General features: G+C 39.3%; 3 protein-coding genes across 3 annotated transcripts; all 3 read left to right on the forward strand.

Annotated features, from left to right (window-relative positions):
* Positions 1–504: 504 nt before the first annotated feature.
* Positions 505–5,020, forward strand: LOC134189191 (uncharacterized). The gene is made up of 6 exons (XM_062657433.1): positions 505–601; positions 697–1,185; positions 1,292–1,375; positions 3,877–4,130; positions 4,196–4,287; positions 4,887–5,020. Exons 1-6 carry the CDS (start codon positions 581–583, stop codon positions 5,018–5,020), a joined length of 1,074 nt encoding a protein of 357 aa, XP_062513417.1. The 5' UTR covers positions 505–580.
* A 9,820-nt stretch (positions 5,021–14,840) lies between these two features.
* Positions 14,841–18,801, forward strand: LOC134189192 (uncharacterized). The gene is made up of 6 exons (XM_062657434.1): positions 14,841–14,916; positions 16,333–16,409; positions 16,473–16,571; positions 18,407–18,467; positions 18,539–18,602; positions 18,672–18,801. The coding sequence occupies exons 1-6, from the start codon at positions 14,841–14,843 to the stop codon at positions 18,799–18,801; spliced, it is 507 nt and encodes a 168-aa protein (XP_062513418.1).
* A 538-nt stretch (positions 18,802–19,339) lies between these two features.
* Positions 19,340–21,799, forward strand: LOC134189193 (rho GTPase-activating protein 39-like). Its single transcript, XM_062657435.1, has 5 exons — positions 19,340–19,406; positions 19,467–19,565; positions 21,355–21,493; positions 21,563–21,598; positions 21,662–21,799. The coding sequence occupies exons 1-5, from the start codon at positions 19,396–19,398 to the stop codon at positions 21,797–21,799; spliced, it is 423 nt and encodes a 140-aa protein (XP_062513419.1). The 5' UTR covers positions 19,340–19,395.
* The last annotated feature ends 3,954 nt before the right edge of the window (positions 21,800–25,753 follow it).

Consider the following 25,753-nt stretch of genomic DNA (forward strand, 5'->3'; position numbering starts at 1 on the left):
TGTAAAATTTTTACATGTGTGTGTTCTACTGTACTTTGCTAGGCTATTTTTAGTTCTTACTTTAAGCACTCTACTTAATCAGGTGTGATTCTATCTTCATTCACTTGCTCATGGTGCTCTAGAATAGAAATCTTTCTACTGTAGCGTTCATATATGAACGCTATAATATATGTCCATAAAAACACTACATTTGCTAATTGTTTTCTTGAAACTATAGGGTTGTTCAAAGGACCAAGTGCCAGAAAGAGCAATTAACTTTGCTTTTCACCATGGCAACCAATATAGCACCATACCATAATTGACACCTTTGATTGTAGTATTCAAGATCAAACTATAATCACCACGTGCACATCAAGCCTAGTAATTAGCTATTGAACTATGGAATAGATTTAATCAGCACCTGTATCCCTACAATACTAAAACGCATTTTCAAAGATGCCAGAACTCTGTGTCTGCTGAGTCTAGAACCAGTACTAAATCTATTTTTTAGCATACAGAATCCTCACATCCGGGACGTTTGTTTACTGGCGCGCGAGAAAGTTAGTCAGTTTACAAACAGTGACTTATCTGCTGGTCTAGGATGTCGAAGAAGGCGAAGGGGGTGAGCAAAGTTGTGTGTTGTTTCCAAGAGAATTTTTACACCGACAATTACTAGAGTTTGCTAGACTACTTACGTGCTTATTTTTAACTTAATAGAAAAAGCGCAAGGCGTTTGAAAATACAACAGTGGAAAGCTTCGGTCTTACTGGTTGCGGCAGTGAGCAAGAAGAATGCAGTGATGAAGATGCGAATGCTTTGGTTAAATGCAGACCTAGGCCTAAGAAATGGAGAGGTAACCAGCAATTTAGTAGGAGTAAAAGATCCAAGCAGCTGCCTTGCACATCAGAGAGTGGTTCAGCAGCACAAGTCGATGCTAAAAATTCGTTAGAAATGTCTGAGCAATCATTACAAGAAGGGCGGACGAATTGTTTCACTCAGTCGTCTGCAGCTGACTTGGTGGGAATTTCAGGAGTTAATGCCTGTCGTGAACCAAGGAGCCCTTCTGCTAGTAGTGGTTGTGGACGCATTGACCATGTGGACATGGAAGATGATGGACCTGGACCTTCTCATGCCCAGAAATATGATGGTTTGGTTGAAGTTATTGATGTGTCTTCTGACACTGATACAGGCAGAAGCTCACCTGAGGTATTATTATTGATTAATTAAATGAAGTATTATTATTAATTAATTAAATGAAGTAGTATGTGCCTTGTTTTGTGTGTGTTGACTAAAATGTGTGCTGAATATTCAGGTTGTTGTAGTGGGATCACGTTCACCAGACCAGAGTATTACTCAACAGATCAGGCAAGATGAGGAAATGGCGAGGAGATTACAGGTTTGTTGACACAGTGGATATTACAAAATTTGATGGGATGAAAGAACATCAACAGAGGAACAATTGATTAGTTTTGGGGGTTAATTCAATGTCATTTAAACAGTATGTGTACATGCTAAGATGGACACAAAAGCCTTTCGAATAGTTGCTATGGCAACAGTTATTAAGTTAATGGCAATATTAGGTAGCTGTGCTGCCTTAGCGGAGCTTTGTGCTCTCTGACTGCTGTCCAGTTCTTTCTGTTGTTGACTGGTTTTGAATTCATTCAGCCTTTCCTGTGTTTTTGCACCATTAGCTTTGGTATAAAATGCTACACTTTGTAAACAAGAAGGAAGCGGGGTACCTACCTAATATCCAATCAGGAATGTGGTACCTTGTTACTGCAGACAACACAACTGGATGATTTCTTTATCAAATCCAGTACAAAGCTGACAAGTTGTTTTTACACCCTGACGTTGATCTTGTTGTAGAGATGTTTCTTCACCCCAACATTAGCAATACATCATGTCATGTTATGCTACACAGAAACTGGCAGCAGTTACAGAGTGAAATTTTCATTATATCAGATTTCTCAATTGAAAACTGTTTAGCAGTAACGTTGTCATTGTCACGTCAGTAGTAGACATGCAGCTTGTCTCTTCAAATGACTATATAAGTATTAAGTGGAACACATAAGGAGAGGTGCTTAAATTGTTGTTTTTGGTGACTATGATCATCAGAGTTTCCCACAGAGCCATCCAGTCATCTCACAGTCGGGTTAGGAAAAGTCAATTGGCTGCCGTCAGACTTGCTGACCCAGTCTTCCATAGCCTAGCTCGGAATATATTGCAAGGCTTTTGAATGGGAAATTGGTAATTTCTTGCCAATTTTGAAAATCTTGATTGGATTTATGCTCTAGCTGTACTGGTTGACTCCATTTTGCTGTAATCAACTCTTCTAGTGTTACAATCGTTGTTTTTTTACAATATCAACAAAATTCTACTAAAATATAGGACATTTCCTTTTAGTTTCAAAGTGTCAGCCTCCGTGTACCTAAGATCTTCCAAGAAATTGACGACAAGATCTTGCAGGAAATTGGCAGAATTGCCCCAAAAATGCAAATTTGTTGTTCTTGTGGGATCTTGGCCAAGGACTTCAAACCTGGGATATGCCATGCATGAAAGCAAAGACTGTTCATGTGAGGTCTCTTTTGTTGTTCCTGCAAAGTTCCTTAGAATTTGGTGAATTCCGATTTGCTGTCTCGATCTCATGATGGAGCTTGACACGTTTCGGTCAAAGTGAGATTAGCCATTGATGAAGTACAGTGACAAGAACTCAGATGATGAAGAAGCAAACCACAAACCAGCTAGCTGTATTAAAAGTCAAAAGCCAAGTTCTGCATTTTGAGCAGTGGACTTTAACAAGGTCTTGGCTAAAGAAGGAAGTTCTTGCAGATGGGAAGAAAGTCATGTTTTGCTCTTATTGTTGAGATCACAGTCATGTACGAGTCGAAATGAAGAATATGTCATCATTTATTGACAGTGCAACACATTTTAGGAAACAGTGAAAAACGAGCATTACATTGCCTCCAGTGAAGCTACCTACAGTTTCAGAGGTACACCATTCAGATAAAGGATTTTCCTTATAATCATCAAGTTATGAGACAGCGCTTAGGGTGTGGCATGGCTTGGGACAAGAGCATCGAAGAATCTCTGCTGGGACATTGTATGAGAGACAGGTAGCTGGCTTTTGAAGTTTAGTAGTAGACTAATGGTAGTAACAGTGTAGTCAATGTTACCATGCTGTGCAAATAGAATGGAAAATTTTTAATTAATACTAGTAGAGTATACATGTACAATAGTACTGATTTCTGGTTTGAACTGGCTGGCAAAACAGCATGCGTGCATCTATAGCCCTGATTCTAAGGAATTAACAACTTATGTTCATTCTAAATATTAGAAATACAGTAGAAATAAATAATTGTATGAGTATTAATAAATGCAGTGAGCTAGCTGGCAAGGGCTCTGCGGAAAACCCTGATTATCATGTTCACTGTGGTAGCGGTTTTGTACAGCTGTACTCTTGTTTCACAGGAGTAGAATGTGTACAAGGGTAAACAGTGCTTGTCCTCTTTTAGCAGAAAGGTGTTTGCAAAAATAGCACACAGCAAAGACAATGAAAGGATTTATTTAATAGTCTTAGAGGTAAAGCTGCTTCAAAGAATGAAGTCACAACAAAGGACAAACATTGACCAGTTGAAATACCGGTTAGGTTTTTAGTTGATGACTACTAGTTTCTTTGGTTAATTATTGGTTAGTTACTTAATTAATTTATTTCAGGCTCTGCATTGGCAATCTAGACATAATCATTGGAGTTGATTGAACTTACAACATAATATGTTACAACTCTTGAAAGATTATTATGAGGCATGTTGATTATGGATGTATGCAGGTCCAAATGACCTGGATGGAAGTCCAATATCATTTATTAGTTTAGTAACCTTATTTTTGTATGTGTTTCAGGCTCGGTTTGCTCAAGAAAATGACATTGACCTAGAAGCAAGCTCTTCTGATGCTGTAATAATGACAAATGAATTAGATCCTAGCCTATTGCCTAACTCACATTGGGAGATAGAGGGTAGGCTAGATCAGAATGAAGCAGATGGGGACCATCTGTATGACACATCGTGGCACAGAAACCACATAGCCCACCGACTGAGAAGTCGTCCAACTGGTTCTCCACTGAATGTTCGGTTTGCTGTTGGACTTGAGATTCTGTTAGTTGGATTGTTCAGCTCGATGGCTGGTGTGTTGAATGAACAATTGATTGGTTTGTTTATAGGGCTCCTTTAGCACTGCTACGGTCTAGATCTATTGAAGGAGGTCGACAAAGTCGTTCATATGAAGTGAGTACTCAGTGGATTTGCTTTTACTGTATAGGCATATAAATATTATTAAAGTATCATCAAGGCTTGTGTGGGCCATTAACAACAATGGTTGAGCTAAAGTATGCATTTTCTCTATAACTGACTTGTGCTATCAGCTAATTAGAGTTTAGGTCATGGTGCTGTGCACATTTGACTGAAACTGCTTTGGTCACCCCAAGGACAAATTGCATTCTTTAAAAGAGTTTTATAGACCAAGTGAGTGGCTGACAAAAATTATGGAAACATGGCTTACACTGTAGTTTTTCAAATTGTTTGTGTGCATGTCTGTGTGTGTGGTGCAACCTCCTCGCGGTCATCCTCGGTTCTTGGGCTATGACCTTGGAAATAGCACGGTGTGATACAGTTGGAGTAGCACCCCAACATGTGGACCTTCAGAATACCTCAGATTTCAAAACCAAGAAGGTTAAGTCTACATCTCGTAAAAAGTTCTCCATTTCTTCTCAGTCTCGTGGCTTGTCCACGCCAAGTCAAGGATGAGAATAGGTTGTTGGAGCGTTTGTTCTGTAGGATCCTGGAGTGATCAAAGTGATAGATAAGCTACGCTCTGTTATTGATACCATGAAGTTAAAGAAATTGATCTTGTAGGTTTGTCTGAGTCTTGTTGGTCTGGTGATGGAGCTGCTACCATTTGTGGCACTACCATTCTTTACTCTGGCACTCCCTCTTTTCATCTTCATGGTGTTGCCATCCTTCTCAGCCCTCTAGCTAGGGCTGCCTGAGATGCAGCTGGGAATGTTCATGAACCAGTGTCAAAACATATTCTTTGTATTCGCCTCAAATTCCATCTATCCTTTATGACTGTTGTCTCTGTGTATGCTCCAAGTAATCCTTAAATGCCACTTCTGAAGCTGTTGGTGCTTCTGAAGCTTTCCACAATCAGTTAAAGGATACTATGTCTTCTGTTCCTTCTTCTGACCGGCTTGTCATATTGGTTGACTTTAATGCTCGTGTAGGCTCTGATCATTTCTCTTGGAATTGAGTTATCGGTCTTCATGCATGCAGTGCTCGAATTAAGGTTTCAACGTTGTCCGGACATACTCTCACGTGGCCAGCCCCTCCCCTTTTGATATCAAAAGTGGGAGGGGCTGGCTACGCAAGACTAAAATTTTAAATTGATTGGACTTTGCAGCTAGAATTGGTTCAAACATATTTTCCATGGTAACTGACTAACTCAGGAGCATCAAAACCTGATTTTAATTTGTTTGGTATAACGCCCGTTAATAAAAAAAGGCAGCCAAATTTAACATGATCAGTGTCACCATGCTTTATGATATCCATAAACGGTCAACAGCTACATGAGCACAAAGTTCAGTAAGGTATCACAAAAGCTGAGACAATTTTTTTGGCCATTCTTGAAAGACACAACAGTGGAAATAATTTCTTCATTTTTACAGTTAACGACACTAGACAAGACATTTTAAAGCACTCCAGCCATAGGTAGATCAGTTCTGGTCTCTAGACAGTACTAAGTATCCACAAGTCAACGGAGTTTGAGATAGAAGTCAGACTAAAATGGTCTCCCACAGATTGTTTTTCATGACTTGTGATTTAAGTCTGTGGATTAAGCGACATTAGAAATTTTCTATAACGAGATACGTAAGACAAAATGTATAAAGCTAAATTAATTAATAGTAAAGCAGAAGTTGAGTCATGTCTGTACTGATCATAAGCACTTATATTCACTGTTAATAATAAATTAACTATATATATATATATATATATATATATATAATAATTATCTGTAAAGCAGCTTGTACTAATTGTTGTATCAGAGAGTAAATCAGTTACTACTTAGGCTTAAACTGACGCTAAATTGTACAGGTTCATGTACAGTAGTGCCCACCCAAGCTCAATAGGATTCCTAGCTCATGAATTAATTAAGAAGGTATGACTATACAGCTACTAGAGGAAGAGCCAATTAGCAAGGTCACTAAACGGTCCACCGCTGTGACATCAACTCACAGTCCTCATTGTTTTGCGGGCTGTTGGTTGCTATTCCTGACTCTTCTTCCCGTTCTGGTTCGTCTTGACAGCCTTCGAGTTCCTTTACGTGTACATAACCTCATTCTATTGTAATATGACTTCTAATGGACAGTTTTGGGATATCACATAACATCTGTGTGAGGTAAACAATTACAGCTGCATCATTACTGACTTTCAGGAGCAAAGTCAGCGCGAACAGAGAGTAGCCTCTGTAAATCTCTAGGATACTGTACATACTATAAAATTGAAAAGCGATAAAAGATTGAAGTTTACAGCAGACAAGTTACGACATAGTTGGAGAATGCCATGCATATCATTACATCACGTGACTCAGGAATCCGTTTTACAAGACCTGTTGGGGTATACTAACTCATGTGTACCTCTTCTGACCCATATACGAAAAACACTAATCTTACAACGAACTTTTGATGTAGAGATAAAACACGTCGATTACAGTTGGCTGCACCTGTGGCTTTGTAATTATAATTCAATTATCAAATGAAGAGTAGTGATCACTGGGTAGACATCGGAAACACGCGGCAAAACGAATAGACGCTCATTGTGCAGCTAGCTGTAGTGGAAAATGATAAATCAAGCCTTGAGAGCAAGACATTAGAGCTCTTTTACCGTAGATCTACAGTTGCGTTTCTAAAGTTTGACGTCTTGTCCGAACGTTCTTCGTGATCGGACAAACAACAAAAGTGTTCGGAAATGTCCGATGTCCGACCACTATTTCGAGCACTGTGCATGTGTAATGAAAATAGTGTACGACTGCTGGCAATCAGCTAATAATTTCCAACACATGGTTTCAGCGTAAATTACCCCACCAAGTCACCTGGTTCAGACATGGTGACAGGTCCGAATCTCGTCACATGATTGACTATGTTCTCGTCAACAAGCGTTTTTTGGACAAGTGTACTGGACATCGTGTGTATTGATCATGAACTTATCGTGTCTTCTTTGCACTTTAAAATCAAGGTCAAGCGGAGGCAAACAGGTGACATATTGCGCTATCGGACTACCAACATCTCTTCAACATGCAGAGCTGGCTATTGGTCTGCCTTAGCTGAAGCACTTGGTGAGTTTGATCAGTCCCCTTCTTGCAAACACTCTGTAGGACAAGTTTAATTAAATCTTCTATTCATAAGGCTTGTGAATTTCTACCTCTCTCTCCTAGATTGAGCAATCTGGTCTGGATCACCAATGAATTGTGCAACTTTTCTGAGAAGAAAAAAGAGGCCTGGGTTCGTTTGAAGAATGCACCACTAGAGACATTCATTGTCTAGTCATCTCAAAAAGCTTACCAGGGTTTCAGTTGAGAAGGCTCGAAACTTTTGGTGGAGTCAACGTGCAGAAGATGCCGAACGCTAAGCTTTTATAGCTGAATAGCAAGGACGTGGAGGTTCTTTGATAAAGAATTTATGCCTTCTACAGAACCAGCTTCGACCAATCTAGTTGCTTAAGATGGTACCAGTTTACAGAATGATAAGGATAAGTTGAATCATTGGGTTGAACACGTTAAGGGGCGGTGAATTGCCAGATTGACATTAATGCTGTCTCCACTGATGCTATTCCCATTGTGTCTCCCTTGTCCATCTTGTTGGATACATCTCTGTCAAACAATGACTTGTCTATTTCTCTTTCTGAAGAGGAGATCAAATCAGCCATCTCCTAGTTAGGATCTGCAAAAGCACTCGGTATAGATAATCTTCTTAGAGATACTCAGTTTGGGTGAGGATGTGACTATTCATTGGCTAAAGTGTAGCTTTGATGTCGTTTGGGCGACTGAATCCCTATAAAACTGCTGCAGTAAAAACGACAGCGAGAACAACTTGTAAAAACTGTGAGTCTTTTGCACTGTGTCCACCTTGGCTGCTCATCTCAGGCATTTAATTAACAATGCAGGTTTGATTAGTCACCAAAGTTGTCATTCTGCTGCCTCAAGGATTTCATGTCAGTTGTGTCATCAGACTGTCAAACAACAAGCTCTTTTATAATCACCACCGTTTTTGTCAAGGCAGACCTCGAGCAGTGTAGACTTGATATTCTTTTGGCCTGCATCTCTTGTACCCTCATGGTAATCATGGAGGACACACAGCAAATGGTGTGTGTCTGTGTCTGTGTCTGTGTCTGTCTGTGTGTGTGTGTGTGTGTGTGTGTGTGTGTCTGTGTGTGTGTGTCTATGTGTGTGTGTCTGTGTGTGTGTGTTCCCGGATGTAGCATGGCAGCCTCCTGAGCGTGTTGGCTCTGGAAGATTTGACCCTCTCCGGCTTACCATCTGGCTTCTGCGGTATCTTCAATCGTCATCATCAAGATAAACCATCTCAGATCGACAGAAGTGCCACATCCAGCGTTTGGGAGCGAGCCTACGGCAAGATGTTTCTTTGCGAAGAACACCCGTCACACCACTCCCACGTTGTAAAGTGCTTTGATTGCTTGCAACGTCGAAGTACTAATTTTCGTGACTTTACATCGATTTCCGGTTATCGTCGATGGAGACGGAGGCCACGTGCACGTAGTCCAGCAGTGAAAATGATGTCGCGGAATGGACGAAAGAAGTTGGTTTCCAGCGTGGAAAGAAGTAGAACGATGGTCTATGGTGCGTGCGGGCGATCTCTACTGTTTGGGTTAGCAGCAGTTCGACATCTCTTGCTGTGTGGAGAACTAAACGATTCAGGACACTATACAATATATTATCAATTTACAAACTGGTAGTAGCTAAACTGAGTAGAGATTTGCTTTTTTTACTGTTTTATGCCATCATCTTTTGAGATGGGCTGGTTTATGGTTTATGGTTTATGGTTATGGTGTGTGTGTGTGTGTGTGTGTGTGTGTGTGTGTGTGTGTGTGTGTGTGTGTGTGTGTGTGTGTGTGTGTGTGTGTGTGTATGTGTGGTGTTGTGGTGTGTCAGGACCACAAGGGTGCACATTTATTCATGACAGACTCATACCGTTACACATGCTGTTCTTTCTTCCGCAGTTGCTGCTTTTGGACTATGGTGTCTTTAGAAAGCTTATCAGTTTATCAGTTCTCATTGTTTGTCAGTCAGTGCATGGTGGCATCTTAATTAACTGGAACTGACAAATTTTTCTTTATTTTCTAAATGTCTTCAAGCAGTGAACAGTTGTTTAGACAGAACATGGTGAAAGCGATACATGTATGTTACAACAATATCTTGTTTGTGATGGTCAGAATTTAAGCCAAGTGAAGTGACAAGTGCAGGGTAGAATTCTTGGGTGTCGTCCTATAATGGATTTTTTCTTAGTTGTCAACAGTTTTTACGAAACGAAAAACTTTTTTTTTACTCCACTCACCCACCCGTCACAACGACCCAGGCATATATATGTAGATATAAATATCTACATGTAGATATAAATATCTACAGATAACAAAGAACACTACACACTCTCAAGAAGGCTAAGCTCAAGATTTGCTAGAACAGAATGACAGATCGCTGAACAACCCATGCACCCATCGCTGAGTGCTGTCAATCCCAGGTGGCATTCTTGGATACAGTGACGGTAGTGTGACTCGCTGCATCACTGTCTGTGGAAGGGTGTTTCTAATTCCCAGCATCCAAAGAAATGATGGTAACAATTGCTTTTAGCTGTTGTTTCCTTAGTTAGAAAACAGTTGCTTCTGCGAAGTTTCATTGGTCAAGTATTTCGTAACCTATATAAATGGTCTTTGCTTTCTCGAAGAATGCCTTCCTGTCGTCCACCGGAGATAACTTCCACAATGCCTCAATGACAGAGTACAGTCGTGGGCTTTCTGTATGGCCGCCATGTCCGGTTTTGACTTCAGGTGCCAGTACAGTTTGCACATATACGCGTTCTGCGCCGTGCACTGTTATCAATTATCAAAACAAAATGGCTTTCAACTCACCCACCCATATGCAAAGTTTTTTGTTTCACAAAAACTGTCGACAATTACGGTTGCCGCCTTACGCTACTGTTGATTTTTTCTAATGATAAACTTAGAAATCTTTATCATTTCGCAGTCTTCTAGATATTTGAGATGATCTTGGTGTGGTTAGAAACCACATGGCTTGACATTTTTATTAAGTTATCTACTGTAGGTTTTGCTTACAAACTGAAAGGAAAGAATAAGACTTTTGCATATCAAATGATATTTTAGTGTGCAATACCTGCTGAAGCATGAGACCCAGATGCTTTGTAATTTTATTAGGGAGCCATTGAACTTTATTGATTATAACATGTTATAAATGTATCAGCTCTTTCTCCCATTTTATAAGCACATCCACAATGGCTCCTGCTCCTTACACATCTGACCTCATAGGATGGACAGTACATACTGTATATTGGACCCCTGAGTCTATGTGAGTGTGCTAGTGCATGGATATGTTTTCTGTCTAAGACCATTGTAACTGTTTGTGCAAATGTTTGTTCAAAATTGACTAATGCTAATTATTAATTGAAATCAGCAATTTGTTAGTTAATATGAAAGTAATTTTTCTGTGGGAAATCCTGTGACTGGGTAGCTGGTACTTTAGCATTTGGCACACTACTGTATTCGCCCATTATATAGCCCTGGGCGTATAGAAAAGAAGCGCTTTTTGTGGGCGTATGCTAGTGCCAGGGCATTACTTTGGTCCCAGGCGTATGTATGAGTATACATGGTTGCAAAATTCCTGCAATTGTCCGTTTGCCAGATCAAAAGTACCGATATTCTTACAGCATCAGCGTACACGCAGAAACTAAACACTACACACACAAACCAGACTTGTCGGCCTGAACCTTCTCAACAGCATTGGTATCAGTAATTGCACCAAAGAAATGAGTCTAGCGGTAAGCACTTTCACTCAACACTGACACCAGCTTATCAAACGCATGCATACGGAGACGAATGTTCTGTGGACACCATTTTGTTTATTCTGCTCATCCATATTCTGGTCTACTTGGGCATGGGCGTTTTTCGGGCAGAAAGTTCTGGCCTGCTGCACATTGTCGTATGTACGGGCATGGGCATTATTTTGGTATGGGTGATATTACAGGCGAATACGGTATTAGGTTTGGCAGTTGTCATGAATAAGGAATGTATGCTCTGAGCATCTGATCAGGTGAAATACCTGAATCTGCATGATGTGTTGTATGGGAGAGAGACTGTCATTAGGCTGAGAATTGTGCATTATAGTCTCTGTTATTGATTTTGTTGTCCAAAACACATTCAGCATTTTAGGGTCATTCAAATTATCAACAATTTCATGAGTGTACAAAGTGCACGCCAGGGGAGGGGCTCTTTATCCTTTATAAAATGTTGATTGGTAGCAAATGGCTTGTGCTAAGTTTCTCTGTTTTCCATCGCCAGAATTGCATTATGCTTTGTTTCCGTGCTAGTCACTTGTATGTACGAGAAATGCAAACATGTACGACTGCGGCAGCCTACTCCGGTTTTGTTCTAGAATAACATCAGCTGGCCGGCCATAAAGAGCCTGTCTGTCTCTACCACAACTTTTTTCAATGTTTTTGTCTTTGTCCTCCTGAATGACCGGATGCCTAGAGCTGACATTGTTCAAGCAGGTCAACTTGAATGGAAAAGGAACTGTAAATATGCAGGAGCGCGAACACCACTCGTCAACCTTCTAATAGATGGAACCATGGTCAAGCAATTGAATTGTGCAGCATCAACAGTATTACATACGCTTTGGGGAAGGGGAGGGTGCTTCAAGAAGTGTGCTTTGTATGCTTGTGAATTGTCGATAATTTTGAACGAACCCTTGCTAAAGTGTACAAAGTGCACACTTAAATGTTAACATGTAGAACATAGAAGCCATGTACTTTAATAGGGACACAGACTGCAATGAACTGTTTGTTTGCATGGAAGCACTTTGGTTGTTAAGAACTATATCTTGCGGGATGGACAGCCTATGGCCTGCTTTAGTTTTGTTCCCAGACTCTTGTGGATCTCTCTCATGTCTGGTTCCCGTATAGTTTATGGCTTACAAGTTTCACGAGTGTCATACGGAAACTGGACACAAGGAAGGTGGGAGAGTCTAGGAACAAGAGTGGGCCTGATTATAACCAGCTGGCGTCAGGCACTAATAATTTTACTTGGGTGACCTTGGTTGGACACTCTGCAAACATGAGTTTGCTTTGCTGTTGGTCTTCTTTTGGTTTTAGCTAATGTAGTTTATTCTCGCCACGTTCCTATGAAGTATACTCTCTAGAAGGGCCATAGCCTGGCTTCAGAAGGGGGGGTGCATAATACACCAAAATGGGATCAATGACGTCACAGACACGTCGCGTGGTATTTTTGTCTTTGAATTATATATTTAGATGCACGTACAGAAAAAACACAACAAGAAATTCTCAAGAATTACATTAGCAGCTTAAGTCAAAAGCGAAAACAAGACTCATTGCAAGATTGATTCTAGCTTCAGTCTGCGAGGATGAAGATGAGCATAGCAGTCTACTACTTTGTCTAAATCAACCTCTGCATCATAGTAGATGTGAAGGAGTGCAAGGTGTGACAGACGACTCTTTTCCATTGATGCTTGCATGTAGTTGTTCAACCGTCGCAACACAGTAGCGCTTTATTTACATTCACAGGATGTAACTGGGATCGTACAAGCTACCTGCAAAAGAACACTTATGTTTGGAAAACTGTCGCTGTCACAATCTTTGATTGCAGCTGTCGGATATGCAGGCCTCAGTTGTGGTGACATGGACATGTATCAATTCTTCCATCGCTTGAGTTCTAACTCAAATAATTCAGGAGATGGCAGATCTCCTTCATACTTTTTATGGCATGTTCAGTTTAACTTCCTTTGTGCATGGGACACTCGGGACAAGACCAAGTAGTGAAGCAGCAACAATTGCTGATTGTGAAAACAGCTGATTAATGGATATAATAATGTGGTCAAGTAAGGCAATTGCTACATTTCTTTTGAAATACTCACAAGGGGAGCAAGCTTCGGCATTGTTGCGGTGCTGTTGCCTTGATGTTATGCGTGGCATTGTAGGAGTGTTTCCAATCTTCTCAGCCATCCTTACACTTTGAGTATATATTAGACCAAAGCTGGCATCAACGTTCTCTCGTTTACATTGGTACAGCTTTGAAATTTCAACAACAGTCTCATGTGCCTCAACAGTGTCAAGTGCTGATTACTGGAGTTTTACTGTGATGCCACTGAGGTGTGACAAAAACTGATACACCGTGAGAAAGCCAGCAATAAATTCGAATGAGGTAATGCTGGCGAGAATTTGCTGTGCATCACTTCGGCTTGTTGAATCCCAATCATCATACATATTACCATACTTAGCAAGATGGTGTTTGAATCCAATCATCTCAAGAGCCTCCACAATAAACACATACGCTTGGTAGAAATGCTGGTAGGCACTATGCCGCTCAGCCCAACATGTCTTACAAAGATCCAAAAGCGGTTCTCTTTGATTGATCCTCATTGTGGGTGACTATACGCTTAAGAAGACCATTTCGTTTAGGACTGTTGCAGAAATAGCAGCAGCAATACTGTAGGCGGTCAATAACATTGCGCAGCTGAGGTAGGGCACAGTACTTGCTGATTACGAGATTGAGGCAATGGCCATTGCAATGGACATACGTAGCTAAAGGAGCCTTCATGAGGATACGTGCCTGAACGCCTACTGAAGCCGATGACATGTTACTGGCACTATTGTATTCCTGGCCACGCATATTCATTGCTGGTATATTGTTTTCTTTCAAGAACTCCAGGATGACTTCAGCAATTTTATCACCAGTTATTCTTTCCAGCTTCAAAAAGGACAAAAAAATTTTCTGGCATCTTCCGTATCGACAAACCTGGCACAGAGAGCAAAATGCTCTTCATTTTGGGATGTAACCTCAGCAGCCAAGATTGTATAATAGGGTGCAGCATTTAAATCATCCAGAATGCCCTGAACAATTGTGTACTTTCCAGTCACCTCGATCAGTTCATTCTGAGCTGGAGGAGAGAGGTATGTGGCACATCTCAATGCAGGAGCTTCCAAATGACAACGTAACACGTTGTCATGAACAGCCAACAACCTGACAACACCAAGAAAATTTCCTGGGTTGCCAGAAACAGGTGTTTCATGGATGTCAATTTTTTTCGACATCTTCCCGAAGGGCAATGCATTGCCTGCCACAGAACAACACAGCACTAGCAATGGACTTGAGTACTTTGCGGTTGCATTCTGTGTTGGCAACTTTGCAAGCATCACCTTGGGTAACTACTCTGGTTTGTAGACATTCAACTGTTTGAACCAATCGATGAGCCTGCTCCATAGCACTTTGATGGTACAAACATCGCTTGTGCTCCTTTACCTTTTTGCTTTTCTTATGCCACGCACAGAAAGGTTGTGCTACAAACTTGCCTCTCAAAAGATGTGCACTGAAGATCGCATGAGCAATGCAGATTGCACCATTGACCTCCTCTCCTCACTGTAAACCATCTAACAGTGCTCTGTCAGCCACACTTGCCGGAAAGAACGATTACAGCCACCAAGGTATTGTGTTGGAAATACGTGATTGTTCCGAGGCTTCTTATGATTCTTTAGTAGCTCATACTTCTGGGCGATGGTCAGAGCACTTACAGCACTACAAAACTCTTCAGAAGACTTTGTGTTGATGAATATACCACCAATGTCCAATGGTGTGCAGCCTTCCCCACTGGGTTGATGACTGGTTTTTATACTATCGTCATTTTGGATTTCTCTAGTACAACATCACGGGGCTTGAGCTGTAGCAGGGTTACAGCACACCTCAGGTACAGAATCTGCTACTGACGAAATGGGCTTGCAAAAGCAGCTGAACGATTGGCAAGATCCGTCTCAGAGCTAGCAATGTCGACATCTTCAGTGCTCACTACTGCCTTAGGTTTTGGTTACAAGAATTGCTCTAATCTTTGGGAACTGGCAGCTGCCCGTTTTCTTTCGTGCTGTTTCTGCTCCCGACGTCCGATATCTCAATGCCGCTTGTACTTCTGTAAATAGTGAATGGCACATGCGCATGTAAATGGGCGGATGCAGAGGTATGAAAGTTCGATGCTTCTAGTAGGGCGTATCAAATATAGGGGTGCGTTTTGTACTAAGCTCCACTAGACTCATGTCAAGTCCAGTCCTCCTTGGCCTTAGGTTGCTACATCACGTGCCCTAGCTGCTTAGAGCCATGTGGTTTCACACGTGTTGTTGGCGTGCTTAGGCCCACAACACATGTGAAACCACATGGTGCTATGGACATGAGATTGCTAGCACATGTGGCGTAGCAACCTAGGACTGGGCGCGAGTCTAACGCGCTCCATTACATTGGATTGAAAGTGGACCTGAACAGCTGAGCAGGCGGTTTATCCAAACCTCCCGAACCCCAGTCTACGGGCCTGTCTAGGTTTGTGATTTTCTGTGAGGTGTCACCTGTTCAGCAATAAGCATGATCCCAGACATTATATTAGCTGCTCACTCTCAAATGCTCGTGAGCAAAGCTAGTGATGTGTGAAACCAATCGAGTAATCTGCACAACATCTGGAGAAGAGCACATTTCCTGTTTTTTTTTTCCATGAACAGATATAGCACCAAGAATTTTGTGGGTGCACGTAGTCCCTACTTCTTTCACTTATGCCAAGTCAAGTAGAACTCTTATAGTTACTGTAGTGTAATGGTTTCTTGAAGTGAAGTCAGCAGTCAAGTCACAGAGATAATGAAAGTATCCAGGGTGCTGATGCCTTCGTATGTAGTCAACTGGTCATTCCAAGTTCAGTAGGACAAACACATGGGGCAGCTAAAATACCATATGTGCACCAAGAAATCACTGCTTTTCTTACCCAAAGAAGGTCGTTTTGTGGTAAAATTCACTACAGTAAGTAGATACAATCATGGTAATGCATACGCGCTGAGACATCATTCATAATCCAAGAATGGAGGTTTTGCAAATTCATGAATTAATTCAAGGCAGTATCACTTTTCACATGTGGAAGCCTTTTCGTCATTTAAAGTCTAATGTACTAGTACATATAGCGGTAACATACATAGTAACACACGCATACAGTATGCCTTGGCTGTGCATATGCACTTAGGCATAACAAGTATGAATTCTGTGGTTGCTATGGCAATAGGCACATTGAAAGTAGCAAGAGTATGTGGAGAGATAAAAGTAGGAAGAGGGATACAGTGACATGTTACAATTCTGGAGTTGGATCATCATCATCATCATTAGGAATTAGGAATCATTTGTGCACGAGTAGGATTATCTGCTAGGAAACAGATCACTTTTTGTGCACCCTTAGGTGGCCAAGAGGCATCACACTGTCAACAAGTAGGATTAAAGTGGGGAACAGGCAATAGCAATTGCCTGCTCATCCATGACAAGTGGTCTCTGCTAGGACAAACGTGGTGGACAGACTCACTGAAAGTTTGCTACTGTAACAATGTAAACATGTGGAAGTACTTTTATGAACTTGAAATTATATATTTGAGTATGCTTGCTCTAAAGGTGGATTTAATATTGACCAAGAGCAACTGTAGCGCTGCTAAAAGTTCATCTAATTCAATCACGTAAGGGAGAATAATGCTAATGTGATTTCTATCTCATCTCTACTACATTGTCTTCTTGAATGACGTTGTTGTAGTGATATTCAAATTGATGATGTATATTATGGGTTTTAATTTTATTACATCATTATAATATCAAATTTTGAATGTTGTTGTTATTATTGTTGCTATGTCACACACAGGAATACCTGGTGTAATTAAATACTACAACAACAAAAATTAATCTCAAGTAAAAATGTGCTGAAAACACCCTTACAAACATACAACAATGTGTTGCTATTGTTTGCACCTTTCCAACTTTATGTCAGCATTGTATTCCTTCTTGGCTAAATCATGTGTATTAGATGTAGGAATACATGTCATGTGTTTGAACAGTTTTCATGGGTACAGTAACTATATAGTAACAAATTGAATAATGTATGAGGAAGCTGGAGAACTTTAGGGACTTGAGTGACCATTACATCAGATGATCTCACTTGCATGAAATAAGCGAAGAACTAAATACATAAATGATGCAGCTGAAAAACTTCTCACAAGCATGTTGTTCTTGTAAAACTTTGTGACATGTCTGTTTCACTTTTTCTTTAGAGGACTAGTGGAAGCTATGCTGACATTGACTACACAACTTTTAAGGATTTATTATTAACACACACCTTAATACTATTATTATTGGCTTATGCGTTATCTAGACTTGATTAACATTGTGTACTTGTGATATGGAGGTTTGGAAACTTTACGCTACAAAGAGCTGACTTGTAGTGAGTCCTAGCAGGTTCTTGTTGGCATATGGGCAAATTTAATCAATGTACTTTACTGAGGTTATTGTATGTGCCACATTTGCTGTGAGAACATTCTGAGGTAATTCAATGGACTTTTATATTTGCTTGCAGTTTCATGTTTCAGCTTTTTGATTTTAAATTGCTTGTATCCTGTATATTAAAAAATTGACAAAGTAAGAAAAATTGAGTTTTTCCAACTAAATTAGCTGCAAATTGCAAATAGAAGCTGTAGCTAACTGCAGTGTATGACAAATTGGTTGTCTGGGCAACTGAGACAGCAACCTAGGGTTGCCCAGGGGCAACTAGCTGACTGCTATCCTACTTGCCAACATGACGTTTCTGTTCTGAGCAGGCACACGCATGCGAGACGGAAGCTGTGGTTGATGTATCATTGTTCAAGGTTCACAGACATGCCGAAACCACTTCAAATCCATCGTCTATTGACCAGTTACCAGTGTCGAAGCATTACACGCTCACAGCCATATTTAGCGTGTGCTATAACGAATTTAGTGCAAGATTTTAGAGCTTCACATTTAGCTGTTTGTCATAAGGGGCCATCTGAAAGCAGAACTCGTAGAATGATTCATCATGGTAGTGAAAATATGTCACTTTTTGTAATCCAGATAAAGAAAGGATGCTTGTTCACAATTTTCAGTTTTTGGGTATAGTACTTCTAAGCTAAATATAATAGTAGCAAGTAACCACGTCTTTGAAATCTTCTAATTCAGTGAGGCGAGCTCTTCAAGTTCTCTAGTGATGTCTACTTGATGTGTTTGTGTTTGTCCAGCTTATTTTTATAATTGTTTGATGGTGACTGTAGGAGCTTCTCCGACTGATTGATCGGTTGGGTCCCAGTAATCAAAGTGGATTGACCAAAAAGGGTTAGTTATATCAGTCAAAATGAACAGTGTCAGACAATAATAGTAACTGTTTTTCTTTTGCTTTATGTCAGAAATTGATCGCTTGCCGTGTAAGAAGTTGATGAAGGCAGATGACTTATCGAACACTGATCAAAGGCAAGTTTATTGAGTGTGCTATTTTTTGGGTATGCTGTAATTAATTGTTACTGTGGTTTTCTCACTTAGGAACTGTGTAATTTGTTTGACTGATTTTAAGAAGGGACAGAATCTTCGAGTATTACCATGCTCTCACAGATTTCATAAGCCATGCATTGACAAGTGGCTAAAGGTTATTTTGTTGATCAGGGAAAGATAATGCCTAATTGTTGCTATTATTATAGTCAAATAGCACATGTCCAATCTGTCGACTGACTGCTGCTTTTGAGCGATAACATGGTTGATGCTTTCCAACAGCACCCACTAGTCTACCATGAAGAACTTTGGGAGGAGAAGCTCATAACTTCATACTGAAATTGTGGATTTTGTAATTTATTGTGAGATGATGAAAATTAAAGTAATAATATACGTTTTTGGTATTGGCAAAATGGTGTAGTGTCAATCCAGACTCCAACGTTCTAATTACCTTTGGTATGCCATCATTCAACTTAGCCTCAGGTATGGAGATTTTATAACTTGTTTGGCAGCTGCCGTTTGCAAGGATCGTCTGATCTTCACCTGACGTTTCTAGTCTTTGCTACGGCTATTTCTCGTTTGTGCTTTATTGATAACAACTGTCTCCTTTTCAAGTCAAAAAATAAAAACGTGAAACTTTGGAATTTTGAGTCATTTTTTAGCAATTTTTTTATTAATGACGTTTATATCTAATAAAACCGGCATGTTAGCGTATACAGTCGATAATACGTGGGAGTGACGCTTGTTTTGTTCAAACGAATCTTGCACTGTACTCACCATGTCACAAAGGTTGTTCTATATGTGGCACATAGAGACTTGGATAGTTACATGTGCGCTATATTTGATTAGCTCATGGAGGGAGGTTGTCGACCCTGAGACAAGAAAGGTGATGTTTGTAAATATTGAAACGGGAGAATGCGCTTGGAAGCTACCTGAAGGCGAAACATCGTGAGTATACGTGTATAGTTACATATACGTATAGACGTGTGCACAATAGATGGCACGAGAGAGCCTTGCTAATTCTAGGCTTGATTTTAACTTAAGTTAGACAGTACGCTTACCATTTGCATGCGAAGCTCCTTTGGTTTGCATTTGGATACTGAAATAAGAAGTTTTCTTTCCAATCAAGTAGAAACTTGAGGGTTTTAAGGGCGGGATCTAACGGGTTTTAAGGGCGTGGTCTTTCTAGTGCAAGTCTGACTGCGCTGGTTTTTCTTTTGTTTGCAATACGCTTTCAGCTTGCAATATTTTATAGTTTTTAGTATCCTTGTTCTAGATTGGTAGCATTTGTGTTAATGATATATAAGCAGCTTCTGTGCCGTTGCCATGGTGATGGCGTGGAAATCCCAATTATACACTGGGCATTCATGGCTAACTTAGTTTAGGGGCCGCAGATAAACAGTTAACGCTGTATAGCTAGAGCATTTTGCAATCTAGGGGCATCATAAATAGAGCAGTTTGCTAACCAATTTTTTTAGTTTTTGGACATGGCCAAATTGCTGATATCACTATAAATATTAATCAAGTGGCACTAGAGACCTCTTTGGGGCCACAATTTTGGCACCAGCCATAAAAGGGGGCCAGCAATTTAACACTGGTATATATGTCTACATGCATCATGTGTGTTGTATTGCATTGATTGACAGAATTGGTTACCTATTAATTAACGTAATTTATCTACTTTATAGTACTTTATTGTAGTTCACTTTTAAACAGCAGCAATGCATGCATTAATTAAAGGTTGTGTGTGTCATATTTGTTCGATGTTGGTTAATTGTAAGTATGGCTCTAGGTGATAGAAATTTAGAAAGGTTTTGGCTATGTAAGCAATAGCTCTTCTTTGTCAGTTGGTGGATTGAGTTTATTTGCATGAGTCACAAGCTGCACTGAAGCCTTAATTTTGTAATGAACATTTCTGCTGGCTTTATATAGCTTTTGCATACTAAATTTGCTACATTCCACACTGATTATAACATCTGAATGATGGTCTTCTTTAGTGTTGACATGGTGTTGGTCCATTTGTTACTAAAGGCTGTTGATTATTGAAATGTTGCAAACAGAGAGTGGCAGTGTTCATGGTTTGGCTGTGTGGCTCTATGGATAATTATTTGGGCATACAAAGAATGTGAGCTGCTTTCAATTTTACACAGATAGTCTAATTACAGAATCATTTACTATGTATTCACAACTTAGGGTTAGTATGAACTTGGATATATCCTTTGTAGTTGCTGTAATATTTGCAGCTGAGGTTTAATTGTCTGGGCTATATATATATATATCATTGGTGCACTCAATTTGACTTATTTGTAAGTGTTTAAATAAATTATTACTGGCATCTTGAACTGGAGACACCTTATTAATTAACTGAAAACTGTGACTATAAATGGACATTTGCAGTATTTTGATTAGAGTAGTGTGAGCTGTGGATGAAACTGGTCTTCAAATTACAGAATTTACTGGGTGCAGTAGGATGAGGTATGTCAATGAACAAAGGTGGACATGTAGTTAGTTACATATTAATTAAATGCTTGAAAAGCTGTATTCCCAGAGTACTCATTACTGTACGGTACTGCTGTTGATGTGTATGCATGATCATGATATTGAAAGTCATATTTGATCATGTCACATCTTAGCTATTAGTTATGGCATTATAGTTACAGGTGAATTCTTGTGTAGTTATTTGACAATAAATGTCAGACCATGACAACTTAATTAATTGTGAGTTTCGTACATACAGCATAGTCAGCTCTTCCAGTGACTGGTGGGAATTCATTGACGAAAAGTCAAAACGTCACTATTACTACCAGTGGGAAAGTGGCAAATGTCAGTGGCGAAGACCCAAACATGGAAATATTGTATTTATGGCAAAACTGCAGGTGAGATTGGAATCCAGTATTTATTGTGCTTTACAAATTAGTTGTTGTTTTTGCCTCCTGTGCATGTAGGATCAATCATTTTCCAAGACTGATGAAGACATCCAAGTAATCATAGTAGTCTTCCTATTCACTTTTTCCTAAAGTGTCTAAGACCTTTCCTGCTATAAGGCAAGTGGCAAAACACAGAAGAAACCACTACCACCAAAACCAAAACCCTACTTCAGTTCCGCATCCAAAAATCCAAAGAATGCTTCTGGTACTGTTGGAGTACAATCACTATCAGTTGTAAGTTTTGTTCTCACATAAATAGTAGAAACAGCGTTTTACCACTTGTTTGCATATATATTTTTTCAACATATATTTAACAGACTAATGGTGACCCAGTAGAGTCGCCTTATTCTAGAACGCCGTAATTGAAAGAGTCAACGTCAAGAGCAACTAAATCTAATTTTTCCAAATCAAGTTTGCATTGCATTGCTATAATCTGCATGACAATTGCTCATGCAAGTTGCAAAGAGTTTTGCTAAGAGTTTGTCCACTAAGCAAAGACAAACTCTTTGCAATAAATTTGATGACTTTCAGGCTGTGAGTTAATTGACCATACTCCATAGGTTTCCACCACCAACGGGTAGAAAAGACCGCCTGCTGCTGTTACATTGTTGTTGTGTCTGTTGTCTTTTCATATTCACCAAACTTGGCAGCTGCACCATGCAGCTTCATTTGCAGCATTGATTATCTGAGAAGGATTGAAGGGGTTCCTTATAGACACATCAAAGTATGCAGGTCTGCCCTGAGTAAAGTCGGGGTGGTAAATGTCCACCGGTCTGTCAAAGGACTTAGTTGAGCGACGCTGTTCACGGCGAGTGTACCAGAGTTTTCCTTGAGCATGCACTGGTAAAAAATGTCGCAAAGAGCATTATGTCGTTTAATTCTCAACAGACCACAACCAAGGGCATGATCGCCATGTTCATCTAGTACATCATTACAAGTGCATTCTGATTGAGTTGGGAATATCTAGAAATACAGAAATTTCAAGGCGAATCCGTAAAGCTATAATGAACTCCTGAGGGGTCATGGCTAGACGGTTAGGAATTGCCCTCAACCAACACACACACACACACACACACACACACACACACACACACACACACACACACACACACACACACACACACACACACACACACACACACACATTATATATATAGAGAGAGAATGATTAGTGACAGATTGGACCTCGTGATTGTTGACTATCTACCTAATTATTGCGATATTACGACTTAGACTCTGTGCTTCCATCCTTAGGGCGGATATGTGTTATCTGTGTTATCTGTATTATATACATGTGTGTGTGTGTGTGTGTGTGTGTGTGTGTGTGTGTGTGTGTGTGTGTGTGTGTGTGTGTGTGTGTGTGTGTGTGTGTGTGTGTGTGTGTGTGTGTGTATCATCGTTGTCAAACTGTTAGTAGAAAGCTAATGTTTTATGAACAGCTTTCTGTCAAGCTTTGTCTTTTAAATTAATGCTAAACTAATTTTAGAACGTTTAGCACTAAATAGTAGAGACATAGTTGTTGTATATATATATATATATATATATATATATATATATATATATATATATATATATATATATATATATATATATATATATAGTTGGACAAGATTCTGAAGTTTGTCTCACAATCACCCTTCTTCTCACGCTCTTCAGGTCTTCTTGCTCTTCTTCATTCACTTGCTGTTTGTTCTCTGGTATATACTTCTTCATCCTCATGTCATTTCTAGCAGATGAACTCAGACTGGATTCTGGAGCATGCTGCACTTAAACCCTAATTCAGCGCTCTTCAGACCTCTTTGTTTATCTGCTGTACTATTCTGAAAGTCTTATCTGTTATATAGTGCTATTTTTAGTTTCTTCTTTTGTCTTGTACGCGGACAGTACACTACCTCGTATTTTGGATGTAGAGCAATACAAATATATATAATGCTAATATATATATATATATATATATATATATATATATATATATATATATATAATATATATATATATATATATATATATATATATTCATGCTCTTTTGACTGAAAACAAGTATGTGAAAAGACAGTAACGATGCTCCAGTTATGATGCCAGTCGTTCAGGCGATATTTTTCAATCTGACTTTTTGGAGGGCCAAGCTGCGGACTTTGACATTACACTGAGCAATAGTTTATGCAGCCTCTGCATTAATCAGCAGAACATGCTGAAGCCAGGAAAGATGATCGTCATGAGGCCAGAGTAATGGCAGTGGGAGGAGTGTTTTACCCTCTTGATGTTGCGACCTACGGCTTTGGACTCCTGCAAGTTTGCAAACACTAAAGTTAGTCTGCTCAAGAGTGTCTACTGTAACAAGTTACTCATTTTCATAAACACAGAACAACTTGATGCAACAACTTTCAATAAAACTGTGGATGTTTAATGCTATAATGATTTATCAAACGCTACTAGTAGATACTGTTGATGTTTTTCGGTGGATCTACCTTCAGATAGCAATAATATGGTTCAATAATTAGAGGGTTAGAAGGGGAATATATATATATATATATATATATATATATATATATATATATATATATATATATATATATATATATATATATATATATATATATATATATATATGCGTTGTACGGTGACCATGAATATTAGACATATTGCGAGAGATGTGCAACCGTATAGAATAATTGACAAATCGGGACGTTTTGACTCATAGGTCTTTATCAACCGAAAAAAAGATATTAAAACGTTTGTCTACTAACAATTTTGCCCTTTAAATTGTCGTTTTTTCTGACATCATAATATTGTTGACCAATGGTCTTTAACCATGTGTTGTGTCATCCTGATTTAATGTCCCATGTTTTCTAATCCAAATTGCCTCCTTGATTCGTCTAACATATAGTATTTGCTTTCTGTTGTTAGTGTTTTACTTCTTCACAATCCATCATGTTGTCAGTTTCCCGGTTGTTATGGGTGTCGCTGTGTTGAATTGCTAATTTGTGTTCATTCAGTCTCAAATTTCAGACTTTTTCTCGTTTCTCCAATATAATATTTGCCACAATTCTTGCAACCTATTTTGTATACAACGTTCACTCTTCAAATGGTGTAAGTGGATCTTTTGGATGACATAGTAATGACCAAATCATTGCTGTTGGTGCACTCACTAATTTGATGTTAAGTTTATTGCACAGACGTCTGACTTGTTGTGTAATATCTGGTGTAAAAGGCATCTTCAATATTGGCATTTGTTGGTCGCAACTTGCTCTTTGATTATGTAATTTCATTAGTTGTTTTTGTATAAATGAGTCTGGATATCCATTGCATTTAAAGATGGTTTTTATTTTATAACTTGCGCGACAGAAGAACTATCTTCATTTTTTGTTGAAGATGTAGAGACAACCAGGTGATACCAAAGGATTACAACTGAATATGCTATCATCTTTTCACTACTAAAAGTATGCAGAAGATATATTACACCGCTGTGAAAAGAGTATTGTTCGTTCATGTATTAAAATGGTACGCTGCAAATTTGTACATCTAAGCCAGAACATCCAACAATATCAAGATAATATCAAGAAGTTGACATCTGACAACATAAAGTTGAATAAACTATTTGAATGGACTGTGAGCTGTTTCAATTACGTGTTTGTAAAAACCAAGAAGAAACAAAGACAAACTGCAAAAGCTATTGAATCAAAAACGAATAACATCAATGTTGGAACACAAGAACAAAAACATACGAAGAACACCATTATCAATTTGAGCAACAAAACACTTGACAATAGCTAAAGAACTTAACGTCTCGAGATATGGTTTAAATCTTGCAATTACATCAAACCCAGCTAATGTTGACAACACGATTACTGGAATTGAGACAACTGCTATATCCTTACCATAGCCTATGGCCACTGAACTTCGAGAAGGCATTACCTAGACAAATTTTGAGAACAAGAAGACCATTAAAGAAAAATTATCACCACAAGATATCAAAGCAATTAGAGATATACGGAAAGACACTTCTGTTACTATTCTACCTGCAGACAAAGGCAATTCCACAGTTGTTATGAACAAATGTGATTATGACACGACGATGAAGGAATTATAAAAAGATCACGCATATCAACAACTTGTAAATGATCCCACAAAGAAACTGGAAAGAAATCTAAATGACATACTTAAATTACTTGAAAAACAAAACAAGATCGACGCACGTAAACGAATTGA

This window comes from Corticium candelabrum, chromosome 13, assembly GCF_963422355.1.
Source record: "Corticium candelabrum chromosome 13, ooCorCand1.1, whole genome shotgun sequence".
NCBI classification, from domain to species: domain Eukaryota; kingdom Metazoa; phylum Porifera; class Homoscleromorpha; order Homosclerophorida; family Plakinidae; genus Corticium; species Corticium candelabrum.

Excerpts from the sequence above, each read along its gene's own strand:
- LOC134189191 (XM_062657433.1), top strand. The coding sequence starts at position 581 with ATGTCGAAGAAGGCGAAGGGG. Across the intron at positions 602-696 it reads TGTCGAAGAAGGCGAAGGGG|AAAAAGCGCAAGGCGTTTGA; the intron begins GTGAGCAAAGTT and ends TTAACTTAATAG. Across the intron at positions 4,131-4,195 it reads GCTGTTGGACTTGAGATTCT|GGCTCCTTTAGCACTGCTAC; the intron begins GTTAGTTGGATT and ends GTTTGTTTATAG.
- LOC134189192 (XM_062657434.1), top strand. The coding sequence starts at position 14,841 with ATGGTCAGAGCACTTACAGCACTACAAAACTCTTCAGAAGACTTTGTG. Across the intron at positions 14,917-16,332 it reads TATACCACCAATGTCCAATG|GCATAACAAGTATGAATTCT; the intron begins GTGTGCAGCCTT and ends ATATGCACTTAG. Across the intron at positions 16,410-16,472 it reads GAGTATGTGGAGAGATAAAA|GAATTAGGAATCATTTGTGC; the intron begins GTAGGAAGAGGG and ends CATCATCATTAG.
- LOC134189193 (XM_062657435.1), top strand. Across the intron at positions 21,494-21,562 it reads TATTTATGGCAAAACTGCAG|GATCAATCATTTTCCAAGAC; the intron begins GTGAGATTGGAA and ends CTGTGCATGTAG. Across the intron at positions 21,599-21,661 it reads AGACTGATGAAGACATCCAA|GCAAGTGGCAAAACACAGAA; the intron begins GTAATCATAGTA and ends TCCTGCTATAAG.